The sequence below is a fragment of the Artemia franciscana genome, chromosome 13 (assembly GCF_032884065.1).
Source record: "Artemia franciscana chromosome 13, ASM3288406v1, whole genome shotgun sequence".
Lineage (NCBI taxonomy): Eukaryota > Metazoa > Arthropoda > Branchiopoda > Anostraca > Artemiidae > Artemia > Artemia franciscana.
In genome coordinates this window covers 44088372-44109079 of record NC_088875.1, presented here as the reverse complement: position 1 = coordinate 44109079, position 20708 = coordinate 44088372, and the positions used below count along the sequence as shown (strand labels likewise).

Below are 20708 nucleotides of genomic sequence, written 5' to 3'. Positions count from 1 at the left end.
TAAATCTCTTATTAAATTACCACATCACCACCCGGGGAAGATCATTTAACGTCTAAATTTTAGACGTATTAATATCATTTAACGTTGCTAATTTCCGGGTAGCAAAATGATGTGAAATCAGTCTGGTATTTACTATAAATGTGCTTGTAAGAAAATTAAACGAGTAAACAAATAGTATAGCCTTAAAGTTGACATTATTACAACCCCATTATTAGAAAAGGGAACACAACCAAACTAATTATTTAGACTCTATGTACATTCTTAAGGGTTATTAGTCGAAACTTTGAGAGTATGTTAAAATTAATCGAAAGACGCTATGAGCAACCAGTTTGTCAAAAGGGCGTATTAGCAATATTTCATGAACAGCTAAGTCTATTAAGTTTAAACTTTCGGGGAAAATTGACTGGGATGTTGAATAAAATCAAAAGATATGGTGTTGATCCATATTCTTAAAAGGGCGTAAATGCAGAATCTCAGGAACGGCTGTGTGGATTAGATTCAAAATTTTCGTGGAATTTAAAAGGGGAAATTGAACTAAATTAAAAGAATTCAAGTGCATCCATTTTGTCAAAATGGGACATTGACAATATATCATGAACGGTTTAAGTTATTAAGCTGAAACTTTGAGGGAATGTTGAATTAAGTCAAAAGACACCGTGTTCACTCACGTCGTCAAAAGATATTATCTGCAACGTTCCAGGATACGCATCTAGGTTTTTAAAATGGCGCATCCGTTATATCTCAGGAACAGCCAATGAAATTAAATTCAGAGCTTCAGGGAACCTATAGGGATTTTTTGAACTAAATCTCAAAATAATATGTGTATCCAAGTTACCAGGTGTTGTATATCTGTAAAAGCATCAAGTATTGCTAAAGTTCTTAATTTGGATTTTCAAGGGAACGTTAAACGGGATATTTACCAAAATCAAAAGACGTAGTGGATATCCAAATTGTCCAAGAAACTTATTATTAACTGGAAGTTCTCTGGAAAACATTTAACAAATCTCCCTCGTTTCAGGTTCATATTAGACCAGTTTTATTGCCGTGCTTTCCAATATTCTAACCTTGATTCGTAGACTTATTGTTCCTCCCTAGTCTGTGATAATATGAAATCCCAAGCTAAAAAAATGTCAAGTAACAAATTTTTATTTTTGGTAGACTTCACCGGTAAGCCAAAAAGAGTGTCAATCCGCTTATTTAGTGATTCCTCCAATTTACACTCTAATTTCTTGAACTGACGGGATAGGGCTTGTAAACTATGCTTAGTGTCTAGGATATCCCAGGGCTCATGTAAATAAAACACAATGTCAGTGTTTCTATCTGAGAATGCAGAATAGCCGTCAATTAGACTAATTACTAACACATTTCTCTTATCACATGACAGAATAGCTAGTTTCCCTCTGGCTATAACGTAGTGCTGCATTGCCCCTCAAATCTGCGTTTTCCTGTAGAATCTCGTATAATTGCTCACAAATTGTTCTTTTATCTGCTGAAATTTTCACTGTTTGTAGAAATATTTTTGCACTCGTACTACCGCGATAAATAATTCAAAAGACAACACTTATAAACCCGAATTCCATTTATGTTTAGCATCAAGTGTATTTGCACTCTAAAAAAGTTAGAACATAAATATTACCACCTTCTTTCGACAAAATTTCGGTGGAAACCCGTTCTGGCGAATGCGCCGATTACAAAAACTCATCCCACTCCCTCCCAATAAACCAGAAGGGTAAAATTGGCTACAGGCCCCAAAAAGTACAATTACGACACCGGCTTTTACTTCCCATTAATTTTTGTTTATGTCTGGCAGCCCTATATCGATATATTATGATGATAAGAATAGAAGATCTCCTACTCCACAAAGGATGAGTCGGGCAAGGACCTCAGAAACGCAGTATTAGGGCAAATATATCATTTTTCCTTGGGTGACTAATATATATTGGCTAGCAAATATATAGAGCCAACCTTGGGTGAGATTTCCATTCCCTGATGCTAATATTTCAGGAATACTGTCCCTCTGCTGAAGTCACGTTATGTAAAAAAAAATACCAGAAAGACTCAGTCGCTACTCACTTTCAATTCTCAACAACTTTGGCCAGAATACAACATTCCCTTTCTGGTGGACTTGCCTATGACCGTAATTGATTAAAATTATGGTTTTATTGGAGAATGCTAATAAGACTATTGACTATTATTGAGGTTTGATTACATTTCCTGGTTGATGTCATTCTAACAAGAGCTTATGGTTGCCGTTCCTGCTCTCCCAGAGAGGTTGACTTAAGCCCTGCCTTCAAAGGGCAACAATAGCACGTAAAATAGTAGATTTGACTAATAGTCATTCATGTCTAGCAAAACAACACACATATAGGGACCACTGTTTCCGCTCCCGATAAGGCCTTCACTGAATAAGGCCTTCGTCTACATAATGCATAACTGGAACTTGTGATTTCTAACTTCCATATCTTTTTAACATCCTACCTTCAACCCATCTGGTATGTATGTATACATAATTTTTTTTGGGGGGATGCTCCTTTCTTGGGCCTCCTTTCAGTACGTTCCTACCTTCTGATGAAGATCTTGGCGGGGAGATTTTAAATTTCCTCTCGTCCCATGTTGTCTTAAGCACGAACTCCTAAGAGGACAGTACCTGGATACTTCCCATCAAGTTTGACTGATATTCGATTTGCCAGAAACCACATTTATATTTCTTCATAAAACTAATTGCGAAGTATCTAAGACACTTAAGAATTAGGAAAAACTTCTATAAAGGCAGTAACACCATTATATAAAAATGAATATTTATTTTTCTGTAATCTTAAAATTTTGTCGTTGTCAATGTCAATAGAGGCAATGTCAGCATCATGCACATTAAACAGACACCTCTGCAATGTAAGATTCATATTTGCTTTGTTTTTTTATTATAAAATTTACACAGGAATAATAAAAAATATACTCTCTGCTGTGCACATATACCGCTTTTCTGGAATTGAGAAAAATATTTGGAACTTAAGATGGAAAAAAAAAACTTACCCGCATCAGCATACGTTTCAGTACCATAGCCGTCTTGCAAGCCATTGGCCCAGGTTCCTTCATATTTAGCATTAGAGCTTGTTGACTGTCTTACCCCATACCTCCCCTTGAGCCCTGCAGTCCATTCTCCTCGATACAGCCACCGACCTCGTAATTCAACGCCAATTCCATGACGTTTTCCATTTTGCCACTGGCCCTCATATGTACTTCCACTGCAAAAAAATGAAATTGTTTCTTGAAAAGTTGTTCACACAGTATTAGCAGCTTTTTATTCTAAATAATATTTTTAGGAAAAAAGTACTATTAATTTGTCTATATGATTTTAGTTTAGGATACAAGGTCTTTAGATCAACAAAAGGAAAAGAATCTGGGTGGCCTCATCTGTGAAAGATGATTGGCAACTCTTCGTGCATTTTCAAATCTCCTCTGGAGGATCAGAAGAATCTAAGGCCTATAGTAGGATTTTTTTTCATTTTGATGATTTCTGTAAAAATTCGGTATAAACGTACATTGAAAGCGGAATTGGGTAGTCATAAAAAAGTTTTTTTTTCTAATTATACTGTTCAAGTGTTTTCCAATTTCTTAGTCCAAGGGGTTGTCAACACAAGTAGCTGTAACAGTCAAGTCAACATATAGTCACAATCGAATGTTTCAAGGAGTCAGAGTTGCAGTCACAAATAGTTGGAGTCTTAGTCAGTCAGACTCACAGTTGCAAATAGTCAATAACACATGCAGGCACCGTCTTAGATAGTTACAGCAGTAGCAGTAGTAGTATTGCCAGTGGTAGCATAAATAGTAGTTGCAGAAGGAGTATTAGCACTGAAAGCTTAGGTTTAATACCCTCAGTCATTCCTGAGACGCTGCTGATATGCCCTTTGAACAACTTCTCTGTATACAGTCCGTTTTGATTTTTTTTTTCAACATACATCCCAACATCTCCTGAAATTTTTACCTTAATGCCACCTTAATTTAACTTTGGATAGAAGCTACATACATAAAGTGGAGTGGAAAATACACATCCTTTTCTGCTCATCAAAATTAGAAAAGTAAAATAGAAAAAAACATCAAACTTGGACTTATTCTTGCAGGCTCAAAATACTTTGTAGCTAATGGAGTTTAAAAAACTGAATGAAGGGACAAGACTTTGCCTTAAAAAAGAAAAAATTGCCGAGCCATGAAAACTGAATGCAGTTAATTTGAGCTTAGTTCTGAAAAAAAAAAGATTGGGCCTAAATTTTCTTTTCTACACCAAGCTTGCATATCTCGAAATATTTTTTTTGTCAAAAAAAAAGATAATCTCACTATCCGTCGTTTAATCCCAAACGAAAATTTAGATATTTAATTTTAGTGGAGAAGATTTCTATTAGTAATTTCAAATTTTAGTTTTAGTTTTAGATATTTAGGGATACGAACTGATTTTCTTGCAGACAGTGGATATGTGCGTTTTTTCTTTGTTTTAATCAGTTAGAAGTAATTATCTTTAAGAAAAGCTTTGAAATGGGATTCCTCAAAAAAAGAAACGAAACTTTCGTATGTAACTTCCTTTTGATCGGTTATTCAGGGTTTGAAAAAAAGTTTGGATGTTTTGGATCAGTGTCTAAGGAGATGTCACTCTCATCACTTAGAAATTTAATTGAAAATAAAAAAATGGATTTTTAAAGAAATCATAAAGTTTTTATCTCTGCCGACGGAACCACTTCTTAGTCAAAAGTTTTCAAGAGCACAAAATGTTTATTTGCCTTTTCCTTTTAAATATTTGGCCCGAAATTTATGAATTTGAAGGTAGTGAACCTAAACGACCAAATATAGTCTCGATGCGTCGCAAACAGAGCAAAAAGAGCGAAGGGGAGTCTAATGCAAGTTTGTTTATATTATACATTTTGCTATTATACATATTACTATTATACATTTTGCTATTATACATATTGCTATTATACATATTGCTATTATGCATATTGATATTATAAATATTGCTATTATACATACTGCTATTATACATATTGCTATTAAACCTGATATGGAATGAATGATATGCATTCCTTGCCAAGAAAAATTTTCACTAGAAAAAAGGATCAAAAGACTCATAGAGTTAAATCTGAAAAATATGCTATGCCCCTCCCCGATTTTTTTTTGTTGCTGCCTTGTCTAGATCCCAGATAGCTGGCACATAAAGAAAAGCAATGCGCCTAGTTATGATTCAATTCATCTTTTTTTGTATGATTCACTAAGCCACTGTCACTTCGTCTTGACAGTTTGGCAACATTACAGACGTAAAAATAGCAACCTTTTTTAATGTTATAATTCTTTTACACATTCTCCCTGAAAGCCTTTGTTGTTAAAGATGTTATATTGCCTCTTAAATAATTAAATGCAAGCAAAGCGTAATAAAACTAGAGACTTGAGCTGGTCACTCAGTGTAAGCAATGCCATCTAACGAGTCTTAGTTTTGTTCTGCTGTTATCGTTTGAGAAATTTATGCCTGTGTTACATTGTAGTCACAAAACAATAAAATCAAAATTACGAAGAATTACCGCGCCCGTCGTGTATGCTGCTTCTAATTTCTCGAATTGAACATTGTTCAACTTTCCAGCATAAAATCTGTGATTGGTCAATCACAGTCAAGAGCTAAGGAACGATTATTTGAAATGAGAAAACATGGAGGCTTGGAACAGTAGTTTTTGTATCTGTAACAGGATTCTTAAAATTGACACAAAGATATAGTATTAGCAAAAAATACTTGAAAAAACTAGTGCTGATACGAGCTTTTCGAACCAGCGTCTAGCCATACCATTTCTGAAATATAAATGTGATGTTAAATCGAGAACAATATCATTCACAATAGCATTCATAAATATTAGCTTCTTATCAAAATGTGTGACTGGTGTGTTTCAGGCATTAGTGTCAAATTTCTAATGGAAAGCTAAACTGACACGTAAGATGGAATAGTTAAAATTATGAAAAAGTTTGACTGAAATACCAATATTGAAAGCTGATCATGCTTCATTTGTCCAAATCAAGTTATCCAAATAAATTTGCATCAGTAACTACATTTCAGCTGTTATTTTGCAAAGATTTCAAAAATAGTGCCTATTTTATGAAGGTATTTATTCAAAATATATAGAAGACAGTAAAGTTTGTAGCCCATTTTAAAGCATTAAATTTGAAATCTCGATTCCATGGGTAGTACGAAGAAAAAGAAGAAGAAGAAGAACAATCAATCAAGCATTAATCCAGTACTTTCAAACAATTTATGGAAAAGAACTACAAGTAAGGAGCAATTTGGCTCAATTTTAACCGAAACTCTAAAAGCAGAATCTTTATATCAATAGATACATCAAAAGAATCAGCTCATTATGCTTATTCCAAGTATATAAGAATTACAAAGTTTAGTGTTACTCATTAAAAGAAACTACCCTGAGAAAATTTTTGAGATTTTTTAAATAGGGGGAAAACAAGTCCTAAAATTCATGGAATTTTGATGAAAATCTCATCATCAGAATCAGCGTTATCTCTACTGTAGAAGTTTCAAGCTCCTATATACAACAACGCAGAATTTTGCTATTTTGCTTTGATTGTCACAATTTTAAACAGAGTTAAAAGTAAAAGACAAGTTTAGCTGGTCTAAATTGATTATTCCTCTGACACAATAGTTCCAAACATCTTCACTGGAGCACTTTGACAAGAAAGTCACTGAAAAACTAACCATCTTTTGAACAATGGAATTTGACTTCTGCCTTGAAGTTTCCTAAGGCAAGGGAAATAATTATGTGTGTAAAATAGTCTGAACCAGGATGAACCAGGAAGAGCTATTTCAAGTTTCAATATCACTGAAGTACTTTTAATTAAGGAATAAAATGTTGGAAACAATGAGACTAACGACAATTATTTAACTATTAAATTTAATATACTTTGGTCGTTAGAACTACTGCAGTTTCAATAAGTTTATTTTTCATTGCTAAGGCAGTAACACTGCTTAAGTAAAGATCAAAGTGGCCTCTATCTGTCATTTATTTTCTTCCCAGGGATGATCTTATCAAACCAATTGTCGTCAAAGTTCGGAGGGGCTCATTCAATTGGGAATTAAAAGCTGTAGCACGTTTTTAAGATTCAAAAATGATCGGAGAGAAAAATAGCCCCTCTCCCACGCCCCTTTGAATTCCCATCCCACCAATCAAATACTTAAGATGGCTATTTTGTTTCAAGTGGTTAAAAAATCAAATAATTATGTCTCCAGTGATAACATGCCCCCCCCCTCCATGGGACTTGGGACAAAGACTGCAAGTTCTGCAAGTTGCCCGTTGTTTTCATATAGGTTATTTTATTCGAAAAGGGGTCTTTGAGCGTGGGTCTCAAAAGAGACAAAGGGTACTAAGAGGAAACTTTTGAGGTGTATTAAAGGGGATGTTGAACTAAATAAAAAACAAAAACACTATGTGCATGTAGGTTGTCAAGACGTTGTATCAGAATGATCTTAGCAACAGCTTAGGGTATTAAACTGAAAAAGCTAAAACTTTCGGGGCAGCTGCTACTACTACTACTACTACTACTACTACTACTACTACTACTACTACTACTACTACTACTACTACTACAACTGCTACTAATGCTACTACTACTAATACTACTACTACTACTACTACTACTATTACAACTACTACTACTACTTCTGCTACTACTGCTACTACTACTACTACCAATGCTATCACTACTACTACTACTACTACTAATGCTACTATTATTACTAGTGTTAATACTAAAATTGAACCAGATCAAAAGAGTTTAGTTGCATCTAGGTTGTCAAAATGACATAGACACAATATCTCAGAATTGCAGTGCTGTATTAATTTGAAACTTGCAGCGAAAGTCTATACTTTCGATTTCGGTGAAAAACTGAGTGAAAAAACACTATATTCATACAGGTTTGCAAATGGGAGTATCAGCAGTATCCTAGGAATGGGCTAGTGCGTTAAGTTTAAACTCTCAGGACTATTGCTACCATTACTACTACTACTGGTATTACTACTACTTCTACTATCGAGCTAAATAAAAGAGGCTAATTGTATCCAGGTCGTAAAAATAGCAAGGATGCAATATCTCAGGCATAGAATAGAGTATTAAATTGAGACTTCCACGAGCTTCCTGTATCCAGATGTATACATCTTTCCCTGCGACAGTACACGCAGTGTCATCCGCAAATTGCAAATTTAAACCAAATATTCTCATTGAATTATTCAGGTCGTTCACATGAATTAAGAAAAGTAGGGGACCAAGTATTGACCCTTGCTGGACACCAGGAGTATTAGATTGACGAGTCATTTCAGATGAAACATCACCTCCATTAACATACTGAGAACGGTCCTTAATATAAGATGCTATTAGGGATTTTGCTGGCCCTCTTATACCGTAATGATCCAAATTATGTATTAAAATATCATGAGATATTGAATCAAACGCTTTTTTAATGTCACGAAAAATGGAAGATGGAATTTCTCCACGGTCAAGAATATCATGGACATACTGTGTTAGTAGTAGGACCGCATGATTGGTAAAGTGATATTTGCGAAATTTGAACTGAAGGTGATTTATCATTTCAAAATGATCTAAAAAACGCACTATTCTATTATACAGACAACGTTCAAGTATTTTAGAAAAAGCCGACAGGGGCGATATAGGCTTATAATTTGATGGATTTGTTTTCTCTCCTCCTTTGTAAAGAGCCAATATTCTTGAGTCTTTTAACGACGAAGGAAACGTCCCATTTTTAAATGCCAGGTTTATTATATGACATAAAATGTGCGAAATTTGGGGGAGTATTTCTTTCAACAGAAATGTCGATGATCCATCAATACCCTCAGAATGACCATTTTTCAAAAGAGTAGCTACATTCTTTAATTCTTGTTCAGAAACCGGGGTTAAAAATATTGACTTATCATGTGATGGCGGAAGGAAATTTCTAAAGTCATTTTTATTTTGACTTTTTTACCCTGATGAGGCAGTAGACTCGGCAGTTTTTTTCTCCTATTTAAGCAAAATGCCGGTTTAGGGAATCTACTATTTCCTTCTTATTATTAAGAGGTACTTGATTTTCAGGCATGCACATTTCATCTGGAAAACTTTGGTCCTTCCTCTTACTAAGGCATTCGTTAATTAGAAACCAAGTCTTTTTCGGAGAGAAACGAACTTTCTCAAACTCTCGTTCATAATAATTCCTTTTTTCCAAACGAAAAATTTTTGACAATTGACTTTTATACCTTTTAAATTCAGATATATTTTCATCAGATGGACAGTTAAGTTGCCTCTTGAATAACTGATTTTTAAACCTTATAGATCGTAGCATGCCTTCGGTTATCCACGGCTTATTAGGAGATTGATAACGTCTCTGACCAATTTTTTTCACCGGGCATGTTTCATCTAATATTTCCTTTAACTGCTTTAAAAATAAATCAATGACGTGGCTCAAATCCTCAGATTCGAAAGGTCCATTATCATTCATAATACTTAATCTTTCTTTTAATAGTCGTAGCGTATTTTTATTGAGTAACCGTGACTTTTTGGAAATTTTTTTTTATTCGGTTTAAGCTCACTTTTTCATTCAGAAAACAACATGATCAAATGATCAGAATAGTCCACCAACACTATCCTTATTAGATGTGTCTCGAAATTCGTCACAATATTGTCAATCAGTGATGCCAGTGATGCCGACGTTGCAGTTACTCTTGTAGGTGATGCTACAAAGTGGTAATAAACAATGCGACAGACACATCGATAGAAAATCCATCGCATTTTTGCTAAGTCTACACTCATTCATTTCTTTATCTGTTGTCTGATGTGAATCATAAATCAAATTGACGTTGAAGTCTCCCATCAAAATTACCCTTCTGAACTTGCGCGATATTAGCTTCATGAGGGTATTGAGTGATGACTAAAAAGAAGAGGGTGATACATGAGGGGGCTTATAACAAATGCAACAGGCAACATTCTCATTATGTATTTTCAATTGTAAAATTAAAAATTCAACTTTCATTTCCTCATATAAGTCATCAAAATCTGTTATTTTTCGCGAATGAATATCATTACGTACATAACACCCGATTCCTCCTTTATTTGTTGATACTCGTGATTTTTCAGAAAAATTATAACCCTGAATTTGGACTGAAGAAGAGAGATTATTACAAAGAAATGTTTCACATACCCCAATCAACAAAATGTCATGACTGGAAAGAAACGCCAATAGAAAATCCATTTTACTCATAAGACCACGACAATTCCAGAATATTGACCAAAATGAACCTGGAGTAGCTACATGATCTATATCATCATTGTTAATATATTTATTCTTGGGGAGAGCCGCCACAGATTCGTCCATATTACCAAAGTCTTCTTTCACTAAATCATTCGCTAGAATTTGTTTAAGGTCAAGCGGATCCACCTCTAGCCAATCAAGTCTATTCCCAACATTTGTAAATTTAGACATTAATTCTTAGTAGATAAATAATCACTGGACGCGCCCCCAAGTGGGGCAGGCAAAACGGCAAAGAAAGGAAAATTAATAACTGAACGCAATAAAATAGAGTTGCACATTTAAGAACCTGATCTAGATCTACAATAAAAAACAAAAAGAATAAAATAGAAGACAACAAAAGACAAAAAAAGGACCATGATTATTACGGCTAGATCGTATTTGATTTTTAAACAAACCATGATGACGACCAGAAAAAAAGAAAGAAACAAAATATATATATATATATATATATATATATATATATATATATATATACATATATACATACTAGCTGTTGAAACAAATATATAGAAACAAATAAAGAAAGAAACAAATATATATATAAATATATATATACATATATACATACTAGCTGTTGGGGGGGCCCACCAACGCCTAGTTGGTGGGACGCTTCGCGCCCCCAAGCCCCCCCCCCCCCCCCCGCGCGTAAGTCGTTACGCGCCATATTAATTACGCGCCATTGTAGTTGTGTCCCTGTGTCCCACCTGTGAATATATATATATATATATATATATATATATATATATATATATATATATATATATATATATATATATATATATATATATATATATATATATATATATATATATATATATATATATGTGTGTTTTTTAACTACGTAAAACATGCAAATATACAACATTCTTCGCTGTCCCATTGTCTGTGCGTATAAATAGATTGTCAGGTTTACTGACTCTTGAACATGCAACATATAATTGTCCATGGGAAAAACAATCCGTATTCAGATCTATACCGCATTATTCTAATGATGTGCCCCTGTGTCCCGGTCGTCATTTATATTCCCTGTGTCCCGGTCGTCATTTGTGTCCCGGTGTCCCAGTTTGTAATTTCTCTTTGAGTGTCCCGGTCATCATTTATATTCCCTGTGTCCCGGTGTCCCGGTCGTCATTTGTGTCCCGGTGTCCCGGTCTGTAATTTCTATTCGACCAATCCCTGTGTCCCGGTCGTCATTTATATATCCCGCCTATGCCCCCGGCGTCCCCGTTGTAGTTGTTTCCCTGTGTCCCGGTCGTCATTTACATTCCCTGTGTTTCGGTCGTGATTTGTGTCCGGGTGTCTCAGTCTGTAATTTCTCTTTGAGGTTCCCGGTCGTCATTTATATTCCCTGTGTCCCGGTCGTCATTTGTGTCCCGGTGTCCCGATATGTAATTTCATCAGTTGACAAACATGACGTCAGTCGACAAACAACTTCATCACGCATACAGCTCAATCCTTATAATGACGTCAGTCGACAAACATGACGTCAGTCGACACACAAACATGACGTCACTCGACACACAGACACAAAGACAACTTATTTATATATATTATATATATATATATATATATATATATATATATATATATATATATATATATATATATATATATATATATATATTTCTCTACAAATTAAAATATCACCCATACTAACAGCAAAAATCACCACTTATCTCGACAAAACCCCATCAAAAAAAAAGAAAGAAAAAAGAAGAACTTTCTACTGTTGTCACTTAAAAGGAATAAAAGTCATTTTAAATAATCATTATAATCTGCACTGTAGTTCACTGATAACTGTGAAGCTTCATGATGGTCATCGTGTTTTACCCACTTTTCAGATTTCAGGTGACATACTTCTAACCATAGATCCGCTCCCATTTGTTTGATCCTGGAGGACTCATATTTTCCAGCTTCGCGCAGACCTTTAGCCTTAGCAAGGAGGCTGTTCCTGATATCGTTAAGTTTGGGAGGAAGATCAGACACAACGCGAGCTCCGGACCCTTTAAGCTTCCCCACATTACGCATAATTAATTGGACATCTTTGTTGTTGCTAAGGGAAAGAAAAACTGGTTTTAACGTCTCAAGTTTTCGATGAGCTTCGCCTAGTGGTAATGTTATTGCTTGTTTTAGATCCCAGTCTATACAAATTGTCAATTGTAATAGGGCTAGAAATTCCCAAAGTATCACTGATCCATGATTTCATGTTAGATTCCAGGGTTTGGCTACCCTTTTCGTTTCGTAGACCGTGAATGATGAAGTTTTTTCTTCTGCTTTTTAAGTCAATTAGCAATAGTTCTTTCGACAGTAATTTGCAGGAAGCTTTAAGAGAATTAAGTTGACTTTTGAGTTCACGAATCCTATTGCCACGTTGACTCTTTCAACGCCTACGCTAAAGTTTGACTCTTTCTCTCAACTCTACTTTTTAAAACAGTAAAAAACTTTAGCGTAACGAGCGGGGCGTTGATGAGGAAGCAGCCCCTTTCATATATGAAGTAATTTCTGTTTGTTTTAAATTTTAATGTAGCTCCTTACTTTAAGTTAAAAAAACTTGTTTTTTTATTTAATCATTAAATAAATCAATAATTACGATCAAGTTAGAATCACCTTAGATCATTCCTTGCTATCAACAATAATCTTATGCAAAAAAAAAAGGTTCTGCACGGTTGACTTAAGCGAGATGTGTCGACCAAGTTTTCACTCTTAGGTTAAAAATTGAGAAGTCCCTTCGTTGTCAAAGACCGTTGGTCCTCAGTTTTATCAATTATGAGCAAGCTTTCGATTCTGTTGATAGAAGAGCGTTAGCAAGGGTCTTATATATGGTATACCAGAAAAACACATTAAAGTGATTTGTGCATTGTACGAGAATAATACTGCCGTGGTTAAGGTATAAAATAAGGTTAGCAACTGGTTCTGTATTAAATCAGGAGTTAAGCAAAATTATGTTCTATCCCCCTTTATATGGATCATTTTGATGGACTTCGTCTAGAGCAGAGGAAAGGCAATTGGAGACCATGGAATCAAATGGGGAGGAAAAACTCTACTGGACTTAGATTATGCTTATGATTTAAGCATATTAGATGAAAGTGTGAGCAAAATGAATGAATTTTTAGAGGTTTTAAGAGTTCAGTGTACTAGAATAGGCTTGAAAATTAATGTTAAGAAGACTAAGTCACTAAGGCGAGGAATAAGTGAAGATGAAAAGGTGACGTTGGGTAACGAAAAGATTGATCAGGTTAGCAGCTTCACTTACCTTGGTAGTATTAATAGTAAAGACGGTGGGAGCAGTGAAGATGTTAAAAGTAGAATAACTAAAACTCAGGGTGTTTTTTAACAGTTAAGAAAAAGTTTGGAAGAATAGAAAGATAAGTGTGCAAACCAAGATTAGAATATTGGAAGCTACAGTGATGACAGTGGTCAAATATTGCTTTGAAGCATGGGCACCCTAAAAAGCAGATGAAAATTTACTAGATGTTTTCAAGAGAAATTCCCTACGGATTGTTCTGGGTACCCGACTGACCGACCGTATTTCAAACAGTAGATTGTAAAAAAAAAATGTAGTTTAATCCCGCTTTCCAGGGCTATAATGAAAGAAAGGTTGAGATGGCTTGGCCACGTTGTAAGGATGAAGGATGACAGATTGCCGAAGATTGTCATTTTTGGCCAACTGTCTGGGGCTACACGGAAAGCAGGTCATCTTCGCTGGGAGGATGTTATAAATAAAGATTTAAAGGATATGGGAAGTTCCTGGAAGGGTAGCTGTGTTGGTCTCAGGCGGCTTAGTGTTGCAGTGAGTTGTTAGTAGTAGTAGTAGTAGTAGTAGTAGTAGTAGTAGTAGTAGTAGTAGTAGTATTAGGAGTAGTATATATATATATATATATATATATATATATATATATATATATATATATATATATATATATATATATATATGTATATATATATACATAAATATATATATATATATATATATATATATATATATATATATATATATATATATATATATATATATATATATATATATATATCGTATATATAAAAATAAGTTGTCTGTGTGTGTGTGTCGAGTGACGTCATGTTTGTGTGTCGACTGACGTCATGTTTGTCGACTGACGTCATTATAAGGATTGAGCTGTATGCGTCATGAAGTTGTTTGTCGACTGACGTCATGTTTATCAACTGATGAAATTACATACCGGGACACCGGGACACAAATGACGACCGGGACACAGGGAACATAAATGACGACCGGGAACCTCAAAGAGAAATTACAGACTGGGACACCCGGACACAAATCACGACCGGGACACAGGGAATATAAATGACGACCGGGACACAGGGACACAACTACAACGGGGACGCCGGGGGCACAGGCGGGATATATAAATGACGACCGGGACACAGGGATTGTTCGAATAGAAATTACAGACCGGGACACCGGGGCACAAATGACGACCAGGACACCGGGAATATAAATGACGACCGGGACACTCAAAGAGAAATTACAAACTGGGACACCGGGACACAAATGACGACTGGGACACAAATGACGACCGGGACACAGGGAATATAAATGACGACCGGGACACAGGGACACATCATTAGAATAATGAGGTATAGATCTGAATACGGATTGTTTTTCCCATGGACAATTATATGTTGCATGTTCAAGAGTCAGTAAACCTGACAATCTATTTATATGCACAGACAATGGGACAGCGAAGAATGTTGTATATTTGCATGTTTTACGTAGTTAAAAACATATATATATATATATATATATATATATATATATATATATATATATATATATATATATATATATATATATATATATATATATATATCCCTATTCACAGGTGGGACACAGGGACACAACTACAATGGCACGTAACTAATATGGCGCGTAACGACTTACGCGCGTGGGGGGCTTGGGGGGTGCGAAGCGCCCCACCAACTAGGTGTTATATGTATATATATATATATATATATATATATATATATATATATATATATATATATATATATATATATATATATATATATATATATATATATATATATATATATATATATATATATATATATATATATATATATATATATATATATATATATATATATATATGTGTGTGTGTGTGTGTGTGTGTGTGTGTGTGTATTGTATACCAGCACTATCTAGGGTTCTGAAAATTGTTTCCGGAATATATGAGGCCAATATCCATCAGTTTGTTCAAAAGATACGAGAAAATGAGAGAAATTGTACTATCCATCCTATTATTGAAAAGAATCAGTATCCTCGAGGGTCTAAGATAGAATTAATCATCTTAGGACATTTTTCAGTTATTAGAATCCTCTCGGCCAGCTTTAAGGGACTCAGGTCAAGCAGTTATGCAGGCAAATAGCGGGGGTTATTCCTATCAATCTTATCTTGCCACTTCCTTCTTTTTATAGGAGACAGAAAAAGAACAAAGAAATTTTTTCAAAGGCAAGCATTTACAAATCAGATAATTATGATATATTTGTACTAAAAACAACAGCAAAAATGAATAAGATTAACTTTTTTGCTTATCAAGTGAATAACATTAACTTTTTTGCTGTGTTTTGAAAAAAATCAAGCTAAACGCATGGCAATATCCTTATTATTGAGGATACCACGTACCCTAAATTGGGAATGTCAAATTGGGAATGTCTCCTCTTTGATTTACAACTTCCATTTAACCCCCCTCCCCCAATAAAATAAAACAGAAAGCCTCCAAATCTTAAAAATTCTTTTGAAGTTTATTTTTTTGGGTAAAAAAATGAAGCCCAAAATTCTTTTGAGTAATATTTCGTCCTTGATATTAATTCATCTTTTCTCTTTACTTTTCTTTTTTTTTATTATTTAAACTGATTTGTGTAGAGCGTCAAATGTACTAAATGAGCTAGTGTTTTTCGGTTTTAGCACCTGAAAAGAGAAAAGATAAATTCCTTGTCTCTATTTTGCAGGGACATGTGAAGGGATTTTCAGACAGGGAGAAAAGCTGTAGGAAGTTGTAATGATGTTTACATTTGCTGTTTTTTATAAACAAATAAGTTTTTCAGTGGTAGCAGTTAAAATTCTTATTGGTAAGAAAGCTAGTATATGTCTGTTGATGTTAGTGTTGTGGGTTCGTAAAATATCTAAGTTGAAAATCAAGTTTGATTTTTTGTTTTTAACACTTACAAATAGATAAATATGAAACGACACTTTCGCGCATAAGAAAAACTTATGAGAGTTAGTGTTGGCACAAAATTCTACGTAACTACATACATGGACTACCAGGTAGTATCAAATGCTTAGTTAGAACTCTTATAAATAAATCATAAAAAATAACCCATAAATTAAATAATAAAGTTAATATAAACAATAATAGTAATAATAATAAAAAAGAAAATAAAAGTAAAAAGAAAAATAGTACAGAGTGGGTAAAATAGTACTAAGTACAGAGTGGATTTAAAACTTAAAGCGGACAGAAGTTATTCTGAATTTGATTTGATATAGCGCTCCTCAATACTCATGCTCTTCCAGCTAAAGTTGAGTTTTTTGTCACGATGTTTCGAGAATAAACTTTCTTAGCAATTGAAACAACCAACCAACCACATTTGTAAGATTCTACCATGTTTTCAGAAAATCTCAAGCTAAACTTCAACATAAAGAGCTGAGAACCTGAGAAAGTGGGAAACGTACTGATATTTGAGATGGTTTCAGTTCGTTTTAGCTTTTAACATTACTCTTTACATCCATGTGAAACCTTTTATACTTAATATTGGTCAGCATAAATGTAGATTAATTTCGTGATGAAAAACAAACCCCCACGTGGGAGTATGTCCTCGTGAACAGTTTTTAACGTCTTCCAACTTATTAGTTTTTTTCATGTCTTGCTATAATTGCTGTCAAGTAATTTTGGAAATTACGGCGTTTTTGACCGAAGTGGGTCGAAAGTATCGCTCTGCTACTTAATTGCAATATTTACTGCACTAGAATGCGCAACTATTGAAATTGTGTACAATGCTATATAGTGCTGTGAACAATTTGCTTTTGATAATTGGATAATTAAAATCGTGTACGCAACTATTTAAGTTGTGTAACGTGCTGTTAACAATTTGCTTTGAATAATTGGATTTTGGATAATTAAAATTGTGTACGCAACTTCTGAATATATATCTTGTGAGTATTACTACCTGATTTGCTATTGCTTTTACTGACAACTATTGTGGCCCCGCCCACGAATTTTGATGAAATTTGATCATTTCACCGGATGATGCCAGGTGAAAGACTTGTCTTGAATCCCGTGTTGAATTTCATTTCACGGGCTAGAAATGCAGGTTGTTCAGCTGATAATATTGTAAAAATTGCTTGCGATTTTTTCAAAGGAGATATGTTAATTGAAGCAAAGAAGATTTTGTGGGCTGACGCCTCTATTACTAGGGTAACTGAGCGCCCCAAAGTGACTGATAATGTAAGTGATATGGTTCGAGCCTTTGATCTTTGTGATGAGAAAAAGATCAGCCTACCTCAGTATCTGATTTTCGAGCCAGATCAGGTCCCATGTGTGCCAGGGGAGACAACAGCTACGTTAACTCGAAAGGTTAATGAACTCTACATGGAATTTAAAAGCTTCGCTGAGCACCATAAAGCAAGGTCAGTCGTGCAAACTATTCCTGATATGAAACCTCCCCCACCCGCAAAACCGTCCTATTCAGTTATTGTGAAAAATCCACCAAAAAACTTGAATAATCCTGACGCTCGAAAAGATTTCCTGGATAAAGCTTGTGGGGGTGTCAGTTCAAGCATAGTTGTTTTGAGGCCTAGGAGGGATGCATGGCAAGTAGTTCTGTCGGACAAGGGTGCCGCCAATACTTTGGCAGATGCATTAAGCAAAGTAGACCAATCCATTAATGCTAAAGTGAAGAGTCCTGCCTTTTTCGGTATAGTACGCCGAGTGCCTGACGGAACATCTAAAAGTGACCTATGTGATCTCGCTAATAACTGTATAGAAGTTGTTCAGTTAGGAAGTACGAGGTCTTTTCGATTAAAGTTTGAGTCACGTGACCACCTAAACTATGCCACTGAGAATCCCCTTGTTATTGGTTACGAGCGTCTACCTATAACTGAGTACAAGTTTTTGCCTACCCAGTGCTACAAATGCCAGTGCTACGGCCATACTGCAAATAACTGTAAAGCTTCCCCGAGATGCTCTAAATGCGCTGGTGACCACCAGAACTCCAAAGAAAACCCGTGTCAACTTGTCATGAAATGTGCTCTCTGTGGCTCCTCCGACCACCCCTGTTATTCGTATAAATGTCCAGAAGCACAGAAACTACTGCTTAAGAAATGAACAGTCAAACAAACACAAGTACAAGTACTTTACAAGATTTTACGTTTCTTAATAATTTGTCACTGTGCAATAATGTTGTTTTTAATTATTACGATGACCAAAATAATCTGTCCACCAACACCTTAGCTAGCCCCGATAGCCCTTTAAACCAAATTAACTGTAAATATCTCGACACTTTTGATTTTGTGAAAAATGTGAAACCTAAGCTAATGGAAGAGACCAAACTTAATGTAATTTGCTTTAATATCAGAAGCATACGGGATAAGTGGGCTAATTTTAAAGATTTAATTTTAACAAATGGTTACTGCCCTTTCGACGTAATTGGAATAACGGAGACGTGGCTTTCAGAAATTGATGATACTAATGAATTTTCCCTCACTGGCTTTCAAGCTATTCATATTGAAAGAAAATTAACCAAGTCCTCTGGCGGCATTTCTCTTTACATCCGATCAAGTCTAAAATTCACCAGACTATTCGATTGTGAATTCTTGTTCTCGCAACCTATAAATAATAGATGCATTTATTCAATAATCGTCGACATAAGTGTAGACGAGAATTCTTTTATTTTTTCGTTATTTTATAAACCACCCTCATTTCCGACACCTTTCTTTTGTAATCAGTTTGATGATTTTTCTAGTTTTATTAATTTACCACAAAAGAAGGCAATAGTTTTTGGGGACTTCAATTGTAATTTATTAAATGTTAGCAATAACAATGATAGTGATACCTTCTTTGAAACATTTACCTCAAGTGGTCTTCTTCCCACAATCCTTTTTCCTACTAGAGTTGATCCCATGAGGTCTACCGCTACTTTAATTGATAACATTTTTGTATCCACTTCCCTGGGAAACCACCTGTCCTCCAAAATAATATTTTCTGACCTGTCAGATCACTTTCCAATCTATCTTTCCTTACCCTCCCTATCAGCTACTCAACCCCGTAGAACTAATACCCCTACGTCTAATAGAATATATAATACTGTGAATATGAACCGGTTCACGGATTGTTTGAAATCCTTCGACTGGTCCAAGACTCTGGATTGTCAGGATGTTAATTCAGCCACAAGTAGTTTCACACAGGGATTGAGTGATCTTATTAGTTCAACCTTTCCAGTTCGTAAATCAAACCGAAAAACTACCCATATACGCCCCTGGATGTCAAATAGCCTGATAATCTCTTCATACCGAAAAAATGACCTATATAAGTTAGCTTGCAAAACCAGTAACGTTATTGACCTGACTAATTATAAAAAATACAAAAACATATATACCAAACTCATCCGGGAAGCAAAGAAAAATTATTATTATTCAAAAATCTCTCACTGCAAAGGGAACTTGCAAAAAATTTGGTCTACAATAAATGAAATCCTTTCAAAAAAAAGGAATTCAAGATCTGTTCCTATTAATCTTAGGGACATCAGTGGCAGATTAATTGACCCAATTTTAGTACCGGATGCTTTTAATAATTATTTCACTAATATCCCAAATGCTAACTCCTGTTCCTTCTCACAGTCAGTACACCCTAGCAAGAATCCCAGATCCATGTTTTTCTCTCCAACTGATCGCAAAGAGGTGCTTCAAGTTATCGTATCTCTCTCTAATAGTAGTACACCTGACTTCTTTGGCATAAGTAATAAGCTTCTTAGGACCGTATCTTCCTATATTTGTGAACCCATTGTGCACATAGCAAACCTGTCTATGACCAATGGAGTCTTCCCAGAAATATTTAAATCAGCAATTGTTATCCCGATTCATAAAAAAGGCGATCCGTCTGAGATAAGCAATTATCGTCCAATCTCACTTCTCCCAGTTATATCTAAGGTGCTCGAGAGAATTATATTCCGACGTCTTTCTCCCTTTGTATTTGGGAATCAGTCATCAGATTCGTTGATTTCTCCTCATCAATATGGCTTCCGTGCCAAATTTTCAACTGCTCATGCACTAATAGACGCCACACAGTTTATACGTTCCCAACTTGACCTTAAAAATACTGTATTGGGCTTATTTCTGGAT

At 35.0% G+C, this 20708-nt stretch overlaps 1 protein-coding gene across 2 annotated transcripts in view; it reads right to left on the bottom strand.

The window, feature by feature from the left end:
* Positions 1–20708, bottom strand: part of LOC136034974 (junctophilin-1-like) — a 195957-nt gene that overhangs the window by 162482 nt on the left and 12767 nt on the right. For both annotated transcript variants that reach the window (XM_065716536.1, XM_065716537.1), the window contains exon 2: positions 3031–3242. In XM_065716536.1, the coding sequence (XP_065572608.1) occupies positions 3031–3242 (212 nt within the window). The remainder of the gene's footprint in view (positions 1–3030; positions 3243–20708) is intronic.